The 20,473-nt window shown below is 40.9% G+C and overlaps 1 protein-coding gene, 1 long non-coding RNA gene and 6 other non-coding genes across 8 annotated transcripts; all 8 read right to left on the bottom strand.

The window, feature by feature from the left end:
- Positions 1-1,534: 1,534 nt before the first annotated feature.
- LOC111887741 (uncharacterized) lies at positions 1,535-3,655 on the bottom strand. Its single transcript, XR_002848892.3, has 2 exons — positions 2,454-3,655; positions 1,535-1,827 (listed from the first exon to the last, which is right to left on the bottom strand). It is a non-coding gene; the product is annotated as an uncharacterized LOC111887741 (long non-coding RNA).
- LOC111887768 (small nucleolar RNA Z152/R70/R12) lies at positions 2,088-2,201 on the bottom strand. The gene has a single exon (XR_002848913.1). It is a non-coding gene; the product is annotated as a small nucleolar RNA Z152/R70/R12 (small nucleolar RNA).
- On the bottom strand, positions 2,254-2,347 carry LOC111887774 (small nucleolar RNA R11/Z151). Its single transcript, XR_002848918.1, has one exon. It is a non-coding gene; the product is annotated as a small nucleolar RNA R11/Z151 (small nucleolar RNA).
- LOC111887772 (small nucleolar RNA Z157/R69/R10) lies at positions 2,458-2,558 on the bottom strand. Its single transcript, XR_002848917.1, has one exon. It is a non-coding gene; the product is annotated as a small nucleolar RNA Z157/R69/R10 (small nucleolar RNA).
- On the bottom strand, positions 2,679-2,802 carry LOC111887769 (small nucleolar RNA snoR80). Its single transcript, XR_002848914.1, has one exon. It is a non-coding gene; the product is annotated as a small nucleolar RNA snoR80 (small nucleolar RNA).
- LOC111887767 (small nucleolar RNA R11/Z151) lies at positions 2,933-3,028 on the bottom strand. The gene has a single exon (XR_002848912.1). It is a non-coding gene; the product is annotated as a small nucleolar RNA R11/Z151 (small nucleolar RNA).
- LOC111887771 (small nucleolar RNA Z157/R69/R10) lies at positions 3,140-3,240 on the bottom strand. The gene has a single exon (XR_002848916.1). It is a non-coding gene; the product is annotated as a small nucleolar RNA Z157/R69/R10 (small nucleolar RNA).
- Positions 3,656-9,482: 5,827 nt separating the features above from the next.
- LOC128133498 (uncharacterized) lies at positions 9,483-11,420 on the bottom strand. The gene has a single exon (XM_052770965.1). It carries the CDS (start codon positions 11,418-11,420, stop codon positions 9,483-9,485), a length of 1,938 nt encoding a protein of 645 aa, XP_052626925.1.
- Between the last annotated feature and the right edge of the window lie 9,053 nt (positions 11,421-20,473).

Raw genomic sequence — 20,473 nt, 5'->3', positions numbered from 1 at the left:
CCAGGAATTTAATGTGGTATCATTATAGATTTCAGATCTCAGAAAAGTAGAAGTGGTTCGCAGAAGTTGAGGGTTTGATTGTTGTCCTTGGGTTGGAAGTTTCGATTTGGGTTCCGGTTGTCTTGGGAAGATTGTCTTATGCGCATAATTTTCGATTGTATTCCTCAGGTTGTTTGTTTTGATATGACTGTTAGTAAGGGCGATTCTGATGACGAAATCTAATTAAGTGGGGAAGAGTTGTAACACCTGCAATCTAGAAGATTAATTGTGGAATAATCCCCTTCTTTAAGGACCAACTCATCGAGTTGATGGCGGGCAACTCGACATGTTAGAGGCTTTTGGGTCGTGGGTTTTTATGAACCAACTCGGCGAGTTGGTGAAGGGAACTCAACGAGTTGGATGCTGATTGAAAAACCCTAATTTTATGGTTTTGCACCATATTTAAACATCTTAAGTCCCAGGTGTTGGCCTCATTCCCAGCCTCCATAGCCTCTAACCCTAATCTCGGAACCCTAGAGCCTCCTTGAGTGTTGTGAGCTTATTGTGGGTGTGTTTTGGTGTGTTTGAAGCTCATTGAAGGAAGAGAAGCTTGGTGCAAAGTGGTGGTTCAAGTAGGAGCTTACAGATCTTGATTCTCTGCTCCATTTTCAACACATTTCGGGTATAAAGTTCTAACCTTGCTTAATGATTACTTAGATCTCTTCTTGGGTTAGATTGTATGCTTTTAGCCATGGATGGGTGGTTGTTGGGGAAATAGAGTTTATTCTTTCAGATCTATGATCTTCTGCTCTTTTGGCATAAAAGTTCCAACTTCATGGATTTAAAGGCTTCATGCATTCATTAAGTCTTTCATTTACCCTTTTTTAGCTTTTGAACTTCCCTAGCGAAAAGTTGGAAACTTTACATAATCATCTAGCTTTAGGGTCACATCTGCATTTTAGGTTTTGTCCTTGATGATTAAGTGGTTAATTGTTAAGCCCTCACTCTTTTAAGTAGAGTTTGGGTTTGAACCCTTTAGGTAGTTCCTAAGGGTAAAGTTAGAAAGTTTACCCTTCTAGATCTCATATTGATCGAGAATCGAGCTGTGGAGTCCTTGGAGTCGATAATGTTGACTTAATGTATTAAGATGTGGGTTTCTGACAAACTCAATGAGTTTATGGATAAACTCGATGAGTTGGCTCAGCTTTTCCCAACTTCGCGAATTGTTAAATGAACTCGACGAGTTAAAGAATAAACTCGACGAGTTAGGTAAACTCAGGCTGTTGACTTTGACTTTTGACAAAGGGTAAATGAAACTTTGCTTAAATAAGTGATAAATTTTATATTTATCAATGACTTTGACTGTTGACGAATTAGTTCAACTCAAGCTGTTGACTTGAACTTTCTGTTGACAGTTGAAGGATGAACTTGATTTATTTTTCTTAAATAAGTGATAAATTTTATATTTATATTATATAGCAATTATTAAAAAAAGTGATCGCTTATAATTTTAGACAAAGGGTAGATAATCGTTTATTCAGATTCAGACACTGCATACAGTAAAAAACAACATTTATATCAACAATACTTTATCAAATAAAGTTATAAATTCAATACATTTTGTAAATACACACTTTATAGATACATAAATGACAAGGAAAAAGTTTAAAAAACATGGCCTAAATGTTTCTAACTTCGATCAATTCCAACAGTTTGGCATAAACAGGTTGCCATAAATCATTACATAAGTGCTACATTGGAGATTGTATACACGATACCTACTATTTCGCTACACAAGCGTCAGCAGGAGTAGTTCTTGATACAATTGCAGCTTTGCTAAATTGCAACCTTGTAAATGAAAAAGTCTGTATGAATAATTTGCACCACTAAAAATCCCACCGTAAGCTCAGGCGCAATCAAGTAAATAACCACACATTAGCCCTCTTTGAGAGTTAAAACTTTAAAAAGATCATAAGAAAAACTTTTTCATGCAATCAAAAATCCATTCACCTAACATTGAAATATAACAACATATAAAATATGATTTAAACTTATCAAGAAAAAATTTTAAGTGAAATACTATTAAATATAAGTGTGAAGAACGAGATTTAGCTCAGCGGAAGGAGAAGTCGTTAAAATTGGGATCACGGCAAGACTGAATTAATCAAACCTTGTCCACTGCCCTAATAACATACAAAGATGCTTAAACTCATCATTGCAATTCTACGTACTTCATAGATTTAAAGAAATAATATGAAACAAATTGAAAATTAGAAGCCTCAGTGTGTGTAACAATCAGATCATTGATCAAAAGTTACTTCAATCTCACTGAAATCCGCTAAGATAATTAATTTATCCTCATAAGCCTCAAATCAAGTCACAAAACAATTATAAAAACACAATTTGATTCAATAATAGAGATTGAAGGTTTTGACTAAGGTTAAAGAAAAAGAAATACAAAGAAAAAGAAATACAGTGATTTGTACTCAGACAGCCAAGGGTTTGTCGTCAAACTTAATGGGAAGAAGAGCCCACGATCAGAAACTCTAGTCCACAAATTGCTTCATCATCGCACATATCGTACTACAAACTAAATAAGTTGGACAATTAGAACAAGAACCTGTAAAACAGCTGCTCATTGTGTGAAAAACAACAGCTTCTAAAGAAAATCAGTTTTTGAAAAAGGCATTTCAAACACGTTATGTATGAGGTGTTTCACGATGAAATGACATTGAACAACACATTTATCAGGATAGCCACAAATTTTAATTTTGCATCCGAGCCATTACACCGAGAGGAACTGTTTTATCCCCCAGAATTGGTAAATGGATGCATATCATCTAATAACTTCACGCAGAAAGACTTGTATTGTGAAAGATAGAAGCTCATCGAAAGATGCAGTTATATTGACAGCAGAAATTCCAAAAATCTAGAACAGAGTTGACAGATGTTGAGGATTCAGTGTGTGTAACAATAAGATCATAGATCAAAATATATTTTAATCTCACGGAAATCCGCTAAGATATTAAAAGTATATCATCATAACCCTCAAATCGTTGTCAAAAAATAATCCAGATCTAGATAAAAAAACAATTGCGATAAGCTGGATTCAGTGGTAAATAGGTAAAGATATCGACAACGATTTAGATCAAATAGAATGATTTGCACTCAGACAGCCAAGGGTTTGTCGTCAAACATAATGGGAAGAAGAGCCCATGATCAGAAACTCTAGTCCACAAATTGCTTCATCAACGCACAAAAATCAGACAAATTCGAAACTTTTCATAATTAATTCGTAAAAGTAGATAAAACCTGATAAACAGCTGGCAGAGATAGACAAACGTAGAGCGATTGTATTTGTAGAGATGAAGATGCAAGGGCTTGAAATATATAGGGTTGAACAAGGGTGATGAACGTCGTAGGGTTTTATTGGGCTTTTTTGCAAAAACATATGTGGGCTATAACTCCGTTAATCACTTAATTGTTTTTAGGTTATTTTGTGAGTAGGCAAAATAAACCGGGTTGATTTATTAAAAATTAAAGGGTTCGGTTAGGAAGACATCTAGCACCCTAACATAATTAGCCATGGGTCAACATTGGTGTCTTTGACCCACTAAGCCTAATGAGGAGACTCACCTCACACTACTGAATCTTAATGATAAATCTCTGCTGGACCGCTAAAAATCTCACGTTATCAATCACAAAATAGCATCAAATTAATAATTGGATCCCGACTCACACCAAGAGTCCAAATTAGGGTAAAGACCTTTTTACCCTTTCCCTAACTTGGCCCAAGGCCAAAGCCCAATCCAAATGTCCAAAAAGCCCAAATTCCAAAATAATCTTCCAAGCCCAATCATGGCCTAATTTTCCAAATTAGGTCTAAACCCCCTTTCATGGGCCTTCCACCAAGGAGTCTAATAAAATATCATCAACCCAACAAGGGAATCATGATGGCCTAACAAGGCCCAAGACATCAAAAGCCCAGCATAGCCCAATACCGAGAAGCCCATTGTTAAGTACATAGGGCGTACTCAGCTCGTACACTTAGCGTACTCCCTTCGGAGCCAGTACGCGTAGCATACCAGATGGGTTTGCCTAACGTACTCCCCAGATCACCATCCTACCCCATTAAGTGCTTAATCAATTAAGCCCTTTCTCTAAACTCTCAAATATGATTCCTATGGACAACTTATCCTGTAAAGTTGCCAACTTTATATGCATGCATGGCTTAATGGGACTTTAGAGCTCAAAAGAGCTTAATAAATGAATTAACACATGCATGAGACCAAAATCATCATAAAGTTTGCACCTATATGCTCAAGAAACCCTTAATGTGACCAGATCTACAAGGATAAACTCCAAAAACGTCCTTAGCTCACAAAACCAACCAAAAAGGGACCAAATGCCCATAAACAAGCTAAAGAGTAGATCTATGAAACGAAATGACAAGCTTTGAACTTTATACCTCAAAAGCCACCAAAAGAAAGTGTAAAATTTGGATCTCAAGGCTCTCCACCAAAGAATGAGTCTTCAAGTTTCTTCTTTTACCAATTCAAGATGCACAACACCCACCAAAAGCTTCACAAGAGCTCAAAAGCACCACACAATGGCTAAGGAACGAATTAGAGTTTTCTACGGTATGGAGGTTGGTTAAACAACGCAAAAAGAGGCTATCTTATGGTTTATATAGGGTACTAGCCCTAAAAATAGGGTTTCTATACTACTCGCGTACGCTAACCGTACTCCACGTACACCCAGCATACGTGGATGAGCTCTACGACCCATCTGCATGAGTACGCCCAACATACTCCAACTTTCCCAAAGTTGGCAATTCAACCCCGTAAGGACCAATTCTACAAACAGTACACCCCCAAAGGGTGTAAAATGAAGTGCACAATGAACCAAGCATTACAACTCTCCCCCAATTAAATTATATTTCATCCTCGAAATCATTCCTTACCATCCCAGGCATGCCAAACAGCTTGAGCAACACAACCACAGCCCCGAGCATACAACAACCTTCCCAAAGGCAACCGAACCTGTAACACCCGGTTCCTGGTACGTATTTAATTCCAAGTATTATTGTATTTTAATCTGAGACTCGGCGAGTTGAAGGCCCGACTCGTTGAGTAGACTCGATATTATCCGCGGATTTTAAGTGACCTACTCGACGAGTCGGGAGACCGACTCGACGAGTAGGAGCTGGTTGGACAAAAACATAATATTTAGGTTTTGCACCCTATTTAAAAACCTTAAGTGGTTCCCCTTGTAGCCTCCAACACCCTCAGACCATCCCCACGAAATCCTAACTGCTTTTGAGTGATTTTGAGCTCTTTGTGCCATTTTATGCAAGAAGGTTGAAGAGAAGAAGAATGAGCTTAGGATCTCAGAAGGAGCAAGGAGATCTAGAGATTTTGCTTCATTTCCTATTTGTTGGAGGTAAAAAGTCCAGACCTTGCTTCTCCTTTCATTAGATACTCTTTTTGGAGTAACTTAGGGTTCTTGGATGCCATTTTAGAGCCATTCTTGGTTGCAACCATGATTTTGGGGTTAAGAACTTCAGATTTGGAACCATTGAGGGTTCCCATGGCATAAAGGTGCCAACTTTATGGCCATCGGAGACCCATTCTTCATATAAACCCCTTTTTATGGATTTTTGAGCCAAAACCCCCACGCATGGACATCAAGTTTGTAGCTTTACGTGAAAAAGGGACCCTAGGAGGCCAGGTCTATAGCTTTGATGCGTTAAGAATATAATGTCAAGCCCACCAAGCAAATTACACCCTTTGATTGCTAAATAAACATAATATAATGGTAAAAAGGGGTATCGATCCTCGGGGTAATGGTTGTATTCAATCACCAATGCAATTCAATAGAACTAGTGAAATTAAACTAATTAACTACAATTAAACTAAAGGGGGGGGGGTTGATTACTTGATAAACTAAAATACTTGAATAACTAAAAGCCTTGCAATTAAGCAAGTTGATGAGATGCTCAAAGGTTGGAAATAATTGGTTAACTAAGGCAATTCAACACAATGAACATTTGTGTGTTTATCATTAGGATATAATACAAAGCTTATCCTTCATCCCAAATTTGTTATAGCAATCATGAAGCATGATATGCCAAGATTCCTCATAGGTAGTATGGAGGTTGGGGAAGCCCACAACACACCTTCTTAATTAAGATCAAGGGTCAATTGAAGCAATTAATCCCAAGAAATCAATTAGCCTTAAGAATGAAGGAATCCCCAATTCCTAGAGGATGTCAAATGCCTACACATCCATAAAGGAGATATGATTCATATGCTAGAGATGATTTCTACCATCATAAAGCCTTTGTTCTAGATAAATTAAATGATCTAATACAAAATCAATGAAATAAATCAACCATTGCTCAATCAAATACTAAGCTCATGATCAAAGCATCAAATAAGCATAAGAATTGTAAACTAGAATCATAAACATGGAATAAATTGATAATCAACATAAATCCTTTAAAACCCACAAACATTCATTGGTTTGTAGCCAAAGTCAACCAAATAAGAGTATTAGCCACTCATGGCAACAAAGTAACAAGAACAATAATCTAATTGCATAAAGAAACTACCTAAGATTTGGAAAGATGAAAGGAAATGGTTTCTAGCTCCCAAAATCGCCTCTTGCAGGTCTCCAATGGTGGAAAAATCGTGAATTAGCCTCTAGATCTGATCCCCAAGGGTTATGGTGTGCCAAATGACCAAAATGCCCAAACTAGGCAGTTAGGCGGGTACCCGCGTGGCGAAAATTCCACTCGCGCAAATGTTGTTGTAATGCTATTGGTCCTTCATTCCACCACTCCACCCTTCCACTACCAAAGATTCCTTTGGTCCCCCCTTGTCCATGTAATTTGAATCCACCAATCATCATTTAGCCACCAAATTGATGCTCCAAGCCCAAAATTAGAAATTTATGATCCATCTTCACAAGCCCAAATAATCCAAGCCAATAACTTTCAAAGCCCAATTCTTCTTCTTTGATTCTGCCAAGCCCAATAATGCCTCGGGAGCCCACTAAACCCGTCTCCAATCAACCCGCAACCACAACAAGCACCGAAAAACCTACAAAATATCTCATGCAACATAACAAGCACCCGGTATGATCCATACTAAAGAAAAATAAATAAATTACAATGCATTAATGATAAAAAGATCTAAAAATCTAAAAATAAACTAATAAAACAAGGAAATAAAATAATCTATCAAATCACCCCAAGCTTAAACCTAACTTGTCCTCAAGTTAGAACAAGACTAAAAATGAGCTCGGGATGAACTATCTAAAAAGGAAAAAGAAAGATACCATAGAACTTGGTCAACATCAGTCAACATGGTCAGAATTGGTCCTTCAATGGACCCTACGCATCTTCAAAATGTTCCCCCTTTAGAACCATAAACCACATTCTCAACCACTTGATGGGCGAATAAATCACGGCTGGATGCGGTCGCGGTGTGCAAGACAAAGGAAACAGAGATGCGCCTAGTGGGGGCACTTTAAATCACCAATGTAGACCATAGTGCACGAAGGAAAGGCGCCTCTTCACACACTATGATTCCTACATTTGTCAGGCCAAAGTGTATAATAACAAAATAGGGTTTTGCAGCACGGCCTCCGGGCAAACATCCGGTTTCAGAGGCTTCTCCCTTGTACTGTCCTTTACAGTCTACCGTCTCATCGTCAGGGCATTTTCTCACCAAAAATCAAAAATAAAATAAAATAATAAAAACTATACTTAACCTAAATCTAAACCTAACAACCTAAATCTTCAATCTTGAACTTCTGTTATTGAGTCTTCAATCACATTTGCTGCTTGACACTTTTTTTAACTAGATATATAACATAAGTCTTGAACTTGGAACCTTGTTCTTCTTTTTGTGTTGCTCTTTTTCTTCATTTTTCTTCTTTGTTTTTGTTGCTTTTCTTGAATCATCTTTAATAGGCTCTTATTTTCTTCACTTTTTTCAAATTTCTTCATTATTTGTGTTGCTTCTTGGAAGGTCTAAGGAATTTCACCAAGTAACATAGGACTCCAATAGTGAAAATTGAGTGATAGATAGAGGCTAATATGAACACCTAATGATCATTGAAAATGTGACAAGATCAACTAAAAAGGGTGGGGAATGACTCAAAAATGGGTGTTACAGAAAAGACTTGGTCCCAAAAGATGTGAATTGGGGGGACCCACTTCAAAGTTCATCAAGCACCTCAATGCAAGGCGTGATAAACAAAATCTATCTAACTATCTACTATAGACCCCTAGAAAATGATAACCTATCCTAAAAAGGCGGTGAGAATCTAACTATGCAAGGCTCGGACGAGACTCGGGAGTACTAAGGGGTACTCCCTCCAAAACCAATATGTGAGTCTTCAATATCTTCAATGTCTTCAAAATACCTTACCGGGCTAGTCTTTGCTCGCACACATTGGTATGACCAACCACATCCCTCCGCACCTAGACCTAATCAAGCTACCTGCATCTGACCCCCACACAAGCGGTCTCAAAGTGGTATGTGAGCCTCAAAACGTGTCCCACTTATCAAATACAAGGAATTCCATATCAAGACCCGGGAGCAATCTATGATTCAATACTTATGACTCGGTGCTCTGGTATCTGTAGGAATGAAAAGACAAGAGAAAACAAAAATGCATGAACTTAAGCTAGAATGCAACTAAAAAGTATGAAAATTGGAAAAGAAAGAAATAAAATATGCAATATTTTTGAATTTTTTATGCAATTTTTTATGAATGACCTAAATGACTTACTCTAAATGCAACTGTATACAACCTAAATGCAATCAAAAAAATAAAAGATAAAAGAATACCTCACCCCAAGCTTAAAATTAAGCATTGTCCTCAATGCTTAGGATGAGAGTAAGGAAGGATCATACCGGGATCAAGGTGGAAGAGGCACGCGAGGACGATATGGAAGCAACACATGGGCCGCATAATGATGTTTGGATGGAGTTCTTGGCCGCCTAAATACACATGGATGAAAGCTTGGTCGCGCAAAGGATGCATATGAAATGGCTCGAAATTTTCTTATGAAATGACATATTTGTGCAGGTACCCTCGCAAACTTTATGCGGGTGGGGGGCAGCCGCGCACACATGTCAGAATACATCCTATGTTGGGGTAATTTGGAACTCGGAATCTGTGCGGCTGGGGGTCGGTCGTGCAACGGCTGCGTAGGCACCTACGTGCAGCAATCAGATAGCACCCCATGTTGGTGTAATTTGGAACTTGGGACCTGCGCGGCTGGGGTCGGTCGCGCAAAGTCTGTGCGGGCACCCACGCAAAGGTCAAATTTTTGGAAAATTTCAAACTTCACCAAAATCACTAGAAGACTTCTATATGCTTATTTTTAGGCCAACTTCAAGTTTAGAAACACCCAAAACTTCAAGCGGAGATTATTTATTCACAATGCATTTATTTAACGTCTTTGCCAAGACATAGCCCCGCTTCCGTCAACCTTCGTAAATCGGTGTTTCCATTGTTACATTGTCGAATTCTTCCGTGTCAAAGCCTTCATAAAATAGTTTCAAATGGTGCCCATTCACTTTGAAGATTTGGTTTGTTTCCAAACTCTTGATTTCAACCACACTAGGATCAAACACTTTTATAACAATAAAAGGTCCATGCCATCGAGATCGTAATTTTCCCGGGAATAACTTTAACCGTGAATGATAAAAAAGAACTTTTCGACATGGAATAAAGTGTTTTTGGGTTATGTGCTTGTCATGAAATGCCTTTTTCTTCTCTTTGCACCTTTTGAACCTTTTAATTATCTTCTTCTTGACCACTTCCATCATTGGAGGATCCAATCTTCTTTGAGGTTCCCTCTTAGGATTACAATAATCTTCCATGATTATCTTTTCTGTGCATACATTAGGGCTTATCCTGTTTATTGGCTCAATCACATCAACCCGATACAATGGAGAAATGTAGCTAGGGTACCTCATTCCTTCAAAGATGTTGAAGTGAATGGTTTCTCCATCAAACTCCATAGTTATCTTTCCTTTATGGACATCAATGATTGTGTGAGCGGTATGCATGAAAGGTCTTCCAAGGAGGATCATAGATGATTTGGAAGGAGTCTTCTCTTCAAGATCAATGACATAAAATTCCGCCGGAAAAACAAGTTGATTAACTTGTACTAACACATCCTCCAACACTCCTCTTGGAGACACACTTGACTTGTCTGCTAATTGAATGATTACTCCAGTTTCTTCCAAAGTTCCAACATTGAGAGATTGAAAAACTGAATATGGCATCACATTGATCGAGGCTCCAAGATCTAGCATGGCACTTTCAATATGCAAATCACCAATGGTACAAGGGATAGAAAATATTCTCGGATCCTTGCATTTGGGAGGTAACTTCTTTTGGATAACCGCAGACACATTTGCATTGACTTGAATCTTTTCATTTGCCTTAAGTTTTCTCTTCTTGGTGCATAAATCCTTGAGGAATTTTGCATAACTTGGAATTTTCTTAATAGCATTCAATAGTGGAATGTTGATTTGGACCTTGCGAAAAGTTTCAAATAATTCATTTTCTTCCTCTATCTTCTTGGAAAAGGCTAACCAGGAAGGGAAGGGTGGTGGTATGACCAATGGTTTGATGGGTTTGTTGGAAGAGTCGGATTGATCAACGTTTGGCACAAGCGGTTCCTTTGGAGTAGCTTCAACCTTTGAAGGCTCAACAACAATAACCTCATCTTCTTCTTCTCTTGAAACTCTTTTAGGGTTGCTTTCTCCAAGTGTTTTGCCACTTCTCAAAGTTATTGCACTCATACTGGGGTTCTTCTCGGTTTGAGATGGAAGTCTACCCCTTTGTTCTATCTTGTTGAGAGCGGTTGCCAAGTCTCCAATTTGTGCTTGAATGTTGGAGAAAGTATTCTTGGTTTCTTGTTGAAATTGGGTTTGGATTTGAGCAAGAGAAGTGACAAGTTCTTGAAGGCTCATTTGATGGGTACCACTTGATTGGCCTTGTTGTGGAGGTTGTTGGTAATTTAGAGGGTTATAAGAATTTTGTGGATATGGAGGCTTTTGGGATTGGTATTGTGGATGTTGGAGTCTCATCAAAAGATTTGGTGGATTTTGCTTTGGTGGATAAGGGTTGTTTTGGTTATTCCTCCAATTTTGGTTGAAATTATTTTGAAATCCCATGGGTCTTGGTTGACTTTGATATTCGCCCATTGCATTCACATCTTTCGGTTCACTTCCAAGTGTGGGACACTTATCCATATAATGGCCCGTCATTGCACAAATACCGCATACCATTAATTGTTGACCACTTCCCACCACCATTTGACTTAACACATTAGTCAAATCCAAGAGCTTTGATTCCAAGTGTTGAGTGTTGCTAACTTCACCAACCACTTGTGTAGAATTTCTCTTCATGTCATTTCGAGTCCCAAAATTCATTTGATTTTGAGAAATGGTACCAAAAAGTAATTGGATCTCGTGAGGGGTTTTGTTGAAGATGTCACCACCACTTGAAGCATCAATCATCCTCCGATATTTTTCATTCATACCCTTATAAAATTGTTGAAGAAGTAATTGTTCGGGTATGTAATGTCGAGGACAACTTGTATACAAATTGTTGAAGCGCTCCCAAAAATCATGAAATGTTTCATTTTCCCCTTGACGAATCCCCAAAATGTCACTTCTTTGACTTGAAATGCGGGAGGTGGGATAGAATTTGCTATTAAAGGCCTTTAGTAACTCTTCCCATGTGTGAATTGATCCCGGTGGTAAGTTGAATAACCACTCTCTAGCTTTGTCTTCCAAGGTGAGCGGGAATGCGGTTAACTTGAAATCATCCAATGTCACATTGTCGGGCTACATGCTAACACATATCATATGAAAGGACTTCAAATGCTTTTGAGGATCTTCTCTATCCAACCCATGGAATCTGGTTAGTTGATGGATGAAACTTGACTTCAATTTAATGCCTCGACGGTTTGTTGGATAAACAATAGCAAGAGGTGTATGAGTAACATCCGTTTCCATTATTTGTCTAAGTGTCAGATCTTGAGTGGGATTGGGTGGATTAGGGTTATTGGGATATTGTTGCAAGTAATTGGGTTGTTGTTGGTAAGGTGGATATGGGTATTGTTGGGGATTGTAGATTGGTGGTGGATAAGGTTGGTAGTTAGGGTATTGGTTGTAAGGAGGTTGTTGTTGTGGGTACATTGGGTTTTGGTACATTGGAGGGTGTTGGTAATTGGGTTGATTTGGGTAATGTACTTGTTGACCTTGAAAAGCATTGTTTTGAGGTTGGTTGTTTTGGTGGAAGTGTTGGTTTTGTAGTTGTGGTGGTGGTTGATAATTGGGTTGGTTTTGAGGAGGGGCTTGATTCCAAAGTGGCATATCAATGAGAGGTTCTTGTGGTTGTTGTCTTGGTTGATGGGGTGGGGTATTGGCATCTTGATTGATTGGGTTTGGGTTGGAATTGTGAGGTGGAGTGTGATTCATGGTTATGTGGTTTTCAAACGGAATGTCTTTAAAGGAATGACCAACAATTGGAGAACTCGGTTCGGTGTCGGTATCACTTGAAGTATGAACTTGATCTTCTATGTTGATTAGTGGAGAAGGGGAATAAGCTTGAACTAGTTGTTGTTGCTTTGCTTGTTTGGCTAACTTTTTCAACCTTTTTACTTCTCTTTCAATTTCCAGATTGTAGAGTAGTTCACCGGTTCTTGTAGACCTAGGCATAAACAATCAAATAACAATAACCAATTTCCCCGGCAACGACGCCAAAACTTGGAGGGATGTCAAGCCCACCAAGCAAATTACACCCTTTGATTGCTAAATAAACGTAATATAATGATAAAAAGGGGTATCTATCCTCGGGGAAATGGTTGTATTCAATCACCAATGCAATTCAATAGAACTAGTGAAATTAAACTAATTAACTACAATTAAACTAAAAGGGGATTTTTTTTTGATTACTTGAAAACTAAAATACTTGAATAACTAAAAACCTTGAAATTAAGCAAGTTGATGAGATGCTCAAAGGTTGGAAATAATTGGTTAACTAAGGCAATTCAACACAATGAACATTTGTGTGTTTATCATTAGGATCTAATACAAAGCTTATCCTTCATCCCAAATTGGTTATAGCAATCATGAAGCATGATATGCCAAGATTCCTCATAGGTAGTATGGAGGTTGGGGAAGCCCACAACACACCTTCTTAATTAAGATCAAGGGTCAATTGAAGCAATTAATCCCAAGAAATCAATTAGCCTTAAGAATAAAGGAATCCCCAATTCCTAGAGGTTGTCAAATGCTTACACATCCATAAAGGAGATATGATTCATATGCTAGAGATGATTTCTACCATCATAAAGCCTTTGTTCTAGATAAATTCAATGATCCAATGCAAAATCAATGAAATAAATCAACAATTTCTCAATCAAATACTAAGCTCATGATCAAAGCATCAAATAAGCATAAGAATCGTAAACTAGAATCATAAACATGGAATAAATTGATAATCAACATAAATCCTTCAAAACCCACAAACATTCATTGGTTTTTAGCCAAAGTCAACCAAATAAGAGTATTAGCCACTCATGGCAACAAAGTAACAAGAACAATAATCTAATTGCATAAAGAAACTACCTAAGATTTGGAAAGAAGAAAGGAAATGGTTTCTAGCTCCCAAAATCGCCTCTTGCAGGTCTCCAATGGTGGAAAAATCATGAATTAGCCTCTAGATCTGATCCCCAAGGGTTATGGTGTGCCAAATGACCAAAATGCCCAAACTGGGCAGTTGCGCGGGCACTCGCGCGGCGAAAGTTCCACCCGCGCAACTGTTGTTGTAATGCTATTGGTCCTTCATTCCACCACTCCACCCTTCCACTACCAAAGATTCCTTTGGTCCCCCCTTGTCCATGTAATTTGAATCCACCAATCATCATTTAGCCACCAAATGGATGCTCCAAGTCCAAAATTAGAAATTTATGATCCATCTTCACAAGCCCAAATAATCCAAGCCAATAACTTTCAAAGCCCAATTATTCTTCTTTGATTCTGCCAAGCCCAATAATGCCTCGGGAGCCCACTAAACCCGTCTCCATACAACCCGCAACCACAACAAGCACCGAAAAACCTACAAAATATCTCATGCAGCATAACAAGCACCCATTATGATCCATACTAAAGAAAAATAAATATATTACAATGCATTAATGATAAAAAGATCTAAAAATCTAAAAATAAACTAATAAAACACGGAAATAAAATGAGCTATCAACCCATTATAATCGACTGTATAGTTTTGGACATAGAGGGACTCGGCGAGTCACTTGGGTGACTCGGCGAGTCGGGACGCTTTTTCCCCCAAATCGTCTTCTGGAAATGGTTTTGGTTGAGTGGAAGGAACACTCAGCCTTCTAGGGGTTTGTTTTGGACCTGGAAATCATAGGACTCAACGAGTGTATGAACAGACTCAGCGAGTCCAATACAATGTCCCAACCTCATGAAGACAAACTCGACAAGTTCATGGAGAACTCGATGAGTCAGAGGCTAGACTCATTCATTCGGATGAAGATGAAATCGGCGAGTTCAAGAACGAACTTGGCTAGTCAGTTGAAGATAGTCAAAAGGTGTTGTTGAAGGTGAACTCGTCGAGCTCTTGCTAGACTCGATGAGTATGGAAGAGATTATGGCGGTAAGGGGACGAGGGGACTCAGTGAGTTGGTGGACCAACTTGGCGAGTTGAGTCAATGAGAAGTTGACTTTGACCAGGGTTTCACCTTGACTTTGACTTGGATTTGGGTTGACCTTTGTAAGGGTTATGAGTATGTAATAGTGATCGAGAAAGGTCGTGGTGTAAGGATTGAGGAGTAGAGACGAGTTGATTTCCGTGCCGAGGACTATGCAGATACTACACTACATCGAGGTGAGTTACCTTTTAGTAGGAATGGGTCTAAGGCCACAATGTCGACCCATCATCAGGAGTTGATTGATAGATGATTGTCTTTGTGATAATTATCTAGGTTTGCTATTATCTGTTATGTTTTATGTGCTAGCAAGATATGATGTTATGTGATAGTAGTAGTAAGGGGGAATAGTCCCCGGCTACCGGTCGATAGGGCCAAAGGGGTAGCCTAGTACCCAGTTATGCTAGCCAATATGTTTATGTTATGTTATTTTATTATGTGGTAGTGGTAGGGGAGAAATAGTCCCCGTAACCGGTTGAGATACACCAGAGGGTAGGTCGGGCACCCAGATATGCCTGACAGGGTACGCCGGGCCCCCAGATATGCCTGACAGTATGTGATTTGTATAATATGTGGTATGATGGGGGAACTCACTATGCTTCGTACTTACAGTTTTCAGTTTTGTTTAAGATACCTCTTCAGCGAAGGGGAAAGAGTCGGCGCGGTAGCTGCACATCACACACATATCAGATTTCCGCACTATGAGATTCATGGTATTGTACTCTGATTTTATTACTGTTCTATGTTTTGATTTGAGACATGTTCATGATGATTTATGGATTGATATGATATTGACAATGTTTTTAGTAGATGATTTTATAAACTACTTAATTAAAAACGAAATTTTTGGACTCAAAATTTGGGATGTTACAAGTTGGTATCAAAGCCTTGGTTTGAGGGATTCGGACACACCTTCGGGGGTGTCTGGACTCAAATCGAGGATTCGAAAGATTTTTCACAAGAAAAATATTCTTTTTTCCAAAAAGATAAAGTGAGAAGTTTTGTGTAAGAATAAGGTGTGTGATGTGCGCGATCGGCTGACCTCAAGTAAGTTTTCCCCAATATACCCATACATGTTATGTTATGATATGATACGAATATGAGAACTGCATGCTAGATTAAGGCTAAGGATTTATGAAGGATGCCTTATATGCTTATTGCCTATGTATGAGAACTGCATGCTAGATAAGGCTAAGGATCTAGGAAGATGCCTGATATGCCTGCTATATGTGTTTTTGAGCTGCAAGATGTTACTGATTAGCCAGTTATATGATAGCTTGGATAAAGTATGTCTGATTGGGTTACTCAAATCCCGAATGTCGTTGCTTCGTGCTAATAGGAGTTCTAACTATCTTTAGTTAACTAATGAATGAATACATCACATTACATATTCCGAGTATTGAATAATTTCAGAAGGTTAGGTTTAGCCCTATTTCGCAACTCTTATGTGAGTCCAACCATTGTAGGGTATGACCTCTCATTCAAAGAATTATTTGGTCTTAGTAATATGTAATGGTATTCGTGAGATAGCTAGGTAAAGGTAGTAGGAACTTCTTATACGACTGATGGTGGAGAGTGGATTGGAGAGTTACCTTAGGGTAAGCCTAGGATGAGACTAGCAAAGAGTGCAACAGTAGTAGAAGGGACTTGGTGAAGTCAAGGCAATCCTTGAGGAAAGTACGAATAGACGTGGAAGGTAGTATGGGCCCGTACTACTGAAAGCAGAGGATCCGTACTCGAGTGAAGGAGGGCTGAGATAGAACCAAGGAAATTGTTGAGTGTGTAAGACCTCTAAAGATGTTGTATAGCCCTGACAGTTATATGTTTTGTTTCAAAATGCTGATGATTACGTGCCACGGAGCAGGAGGATCGGGATCAGGTGTCGAGCCAGTTGACGAGGGACTATGTGAGTTCATTGCTTCTGAGATCACTAGAGGCACCTTGAGGCGACCTCAATTATCTTTGGGTCGATCAAGGAAGGGATCATAGAGCTGATGGAGGATTGCCTTAGGGAATTCCGGAGCGAGATGGCATCTAGCCAATCAAGGACGCATACACTGTCCTTCAAGGACTTCAGGAGAAGTGGTGCGCCGGATTTCCATGGGGCAAAGGAACCCATCATGGCCTGGAGATGGATTACAGACTCGAACAATTGACTAGCTTCTGCCCTGAGGATTCAAAGGTTCGATTTGCTGCTGGATGTTTGAGGGATAGGGCTAGGGATTGGTGGGAGTCAGTTGGTGACTCTTTAGGGGCCTCAACTATTGAGGCTATGACCTGGTCAGAATTTGTGACCAGGTTCAGGGCGGAGTTTGTGTCGGCTATGGAGCTTCAACAGCTGGCCAGGGAGTTTCTCGATATGAGGTCGACTCCGGAGACGGTGGTGGAGATTACCGCAAAGTTTCGAGAGAGGGCCTCGTTGGTGCCTCGGTACGCGGGAGACAAGGAGATGCGGAAGACCCGCTACCATGATATGTTGAGATATGATATCAGGGAGCATGTCAGTTCCTCAGGGTGCCCGACCCTGGAGTCCATGATTTCCAGGGCAAGGGAGAGGGAGAGGGAGATCGATATAGAGCACCTTCGAAAGAGGAAGGCGGAGACTGAGCAGGGTACTGGGGTTTCGGGGAAGAAACCCAAGGGATTCGATGCTAAGTCGAAGGGACTTCAGGGTCGGAGCCGTTGTGGGATGTGCGGAAAGCCACATGAGGGGGCTGTAGATTAGGGTCATCGGGCTGCTATAAGTGCGGCAAGACGGGGCACTTCAGCAAGGATTGTACTGCCCCTACGCCCACTGTTCATACATCATAGTTGATATGTTTCCACTGCAACCAGCGAGGCCATTAAAAGGCCAACCGCCCGAGATTGACAGCAGCAACATCGCCAGTGGTGGCTCCAGCTCCAGCGACCCTACGAATCACTGATGTCCGGCAGGGCAAGACTGAGGTTCCAGTGGCGAGGAACCGAGCCTTCCAGTTGAATACCGAGGAGGCACGCGTTGCACTTGATGTGGTGACGGGTATGATTTCTTCTCCCTAGCTTTTATTTTATGTTGCTTATGATATTGATGTGCCATGTTATATGTTTTGTTTAGGATCGTTCCATGTGAATGGTATCCCAATTCAGGTGTTGTTTGATTCAGGTGCTACCCGATCATTTGTCTCTCTTGCGCTTAGCAAGAGGTTCCCTGAGGCTTCTGGCAAGTTGGATTGCTCCCTAGAGGTCGAGATTGGGGACGATCGATCAGTGAGAGCATCAGAGGTTTTCGGGGATTGTGTTTTGAGGTTGTTCGAGGAGTGTTATTTGGTAGACTTGGTTCCCATCCCGTTACGGGGGAACAAGGTGATTATAGGCATGGATTGGCTGAGCCCCAATGGGATAGTGATAGACTGCACACACCAATTAGTGAGAGTTAGGACCCCAGGTGGGGGAGAGCTGGTGATCCAGGGCAAGAGGCCACATCATGGACCGGCATTATGTTCAGCATCGAGGGCTAGGCGCTACCTTCAGCAGGTTTGCGCAGGGTATGTCGCCTATGTTTTGGATATCTGAGAGGCGATTCAGGAGATGGTGAGTGATGTGCCAGTGGTACGAGAGCACGCAGATGTATTTCCAGAGGAGCTGCCTAGGATACCTCCGGAGAGGCAGGTGGAGTTCAAGATCGACCTGGTGCCTGGTGCGGCTCCGATAGCCAAGGCACCATATCGGTTGGCTCCTCCTGAGATGCATGAGTTGTCTACACAGCTGCAGGAGTTGTTAGACAAGGGATTCATCAGACCGAGCAGTTTGCCCTGGGGAGCCCCGATACTATTCGTGAAAAACAAGGACGGGTCGCATCGGATGTGTATAGACTACCGGGAGCTGAATAAGGTAACGGTGAAGAATCGTTACCCACTTTTGAGGATAGATGACTTATTTGATCAACTTTAGGGAGCATCTTGGTTCTCCAAGTTCGATTTGCGTTCGGGTTACCATTAGATGAGAGTCCGAGAGGAGGATGTGCAGAAGACTGCGTTTCGGACGCGGTATGGTCATTATGATTTTGTGGTGATGCCTTTTGGGCTCAGCAGTGCTCCCGCCGCGTTCATGGACCTCATGAACCGCATGTGCAGACCGATGCTGGATCGGTTTGTGATAGTTTTCATTGACGACATCTTGGTTTATTCCAAGACGCAGGAGCTGCATGAGGAGCACTTGCGAGATGTGTTGGATACCCTGAGGAGGGAGAGCTTGTATGCCAAATTCTCCAAGTGCGAGTTCTGGTTGTGCGAGGTGCAATTTCTTGTGCACCTTGTCAACCAGAATAGGATTTTGGTTGACCCGGCCAAGGTGGAGGCTGTGATGAGATGGGAGGTTCCGAAGTCTCCATCTGAGATTCGGAGTTTCCTGGGATTAGCCGGCTACTATCAGGGATTCATCCAGGATTTCTCCAAAATAGTCGTATCCTTGACCCTACTGACGAAGAAAGTTGTTGTATTTCGCTGGGGGCCTGAGCAGCAGGCCGCATTTGAGCGCTGAGACAGAGATTGTGCAAGGTGCCAATCTTATCCCTACGAGAGAGCGTGGAGGATTTTGTTGTGTATTGTGATGCGCCCATCTTAGGTTTGGGTGTGGTAACGATGCAGAAGGGGTCATGTTATCGCCTACGCTTCGAGGCAGCTGAAGCCTCATGATGTGAACTATCCGACACATGACTTGGAGTTCGGGGCAGTTGTTTTTTCCCTCAAGATTTGGCGTCATTTACCTCTATGGGGTCCGTTGTACCATCTACACGGACCATAAGAGTTTGAGGTACCTTATGGATCAGCCAAATCTGAACATGAGGCAGCATCGGTGGCTTGATGTGGTGAAGGATTACGATTGTGAGATCCTCTATCACCCCGGGAAGGCCAACGTCATGGCCGATACGCTTAGCCGCAAGGCAGCACCGATCAAAGATGTTTGTTTGAGGATGATGGTGGTGACTCCGTTGTTGGAGCAGATTCGAGAGGCCCAACAGGAGGCTATGAAGGAGGAACATCGTAATAGTGAGCGCATTGTGGGCCAGGTTTCCTCTTTCGATTATGATAGCCGTAGATTGTTGACGCTACACTGTAGGGTGTGGGTCCCATATCATGGAGGTGTGCACCAGGTATTGATGGAGGAGGCGCACAAATCCAGGTTTTCTATTCATCCTGGGGCGACGAAGATGTATAGGGATCTTTGTCTTGATAACTGGTGGCCCTGCATGAAGAGGGATGTAGCTAGGTTCGTTAAGAGATGCCTAACCTGCAGGAAGGTTAAGGCAAAGCACCAGAGGCCTCACGGCAAGACCTAATCGTTAGATATTCCGCTGTGGAAATGGGAAGATATCACTATGGATTTCATTACAAAGCTTCCCAGGACTGCACGGGGAGTGGATTCGATCTGGGTCATCATAGATTGGTTGACCAAGAGTGCCCATTTCATACCGATCCAGGAGAGCATCTCGGCCGAGAAGTTGGCCGATATATATATATATATATATATATATATATATATATATATATATATATATATAAGAGGTAGTAGCTCGGCACGGAGTGCCAGTTTCAGTGATTTTGGACCGAGACGTACGATTTAGTTCCAGATTCTGGAAGAAGTTTCACGCAGACGGATGGTCAGAGTGAGCGGATCATCCAGACTTTGGAGGATATGCTGCAAGCGTGTGTTTTAGACTGAGATGGTAGTTGGGATACTTAC

The sequence above is a fragment of the Lactuca sativa genome, chromosome 4 (assembly GCF_002870075.4).
Source record: "Lactuca sativa cultivar Salinas chromosome 4, Lsat_Salinas_v11, whole genome shotgun sequence".
NCBI lineage: Eukaryota > Viridiplantae > Streptophyta > Magnoliopsida > Asterales > Asteraceae > Lactuca > Lactuca sativa.
The sequence above is the reverse complement of the archived record's forward strand: the minus strand, read 5'-3'. Positions and strand labels throughout refer to the sequence as shown.

Coding starts and splice junctions, on each gene's coding strand:
- LOC128133498 (XM_052770965.1), bottom strand. CDS start 11,420: ATGAAGAGAAATTCTACACAAGTGGTTGGTGAAGTTAGCAACACTCAA.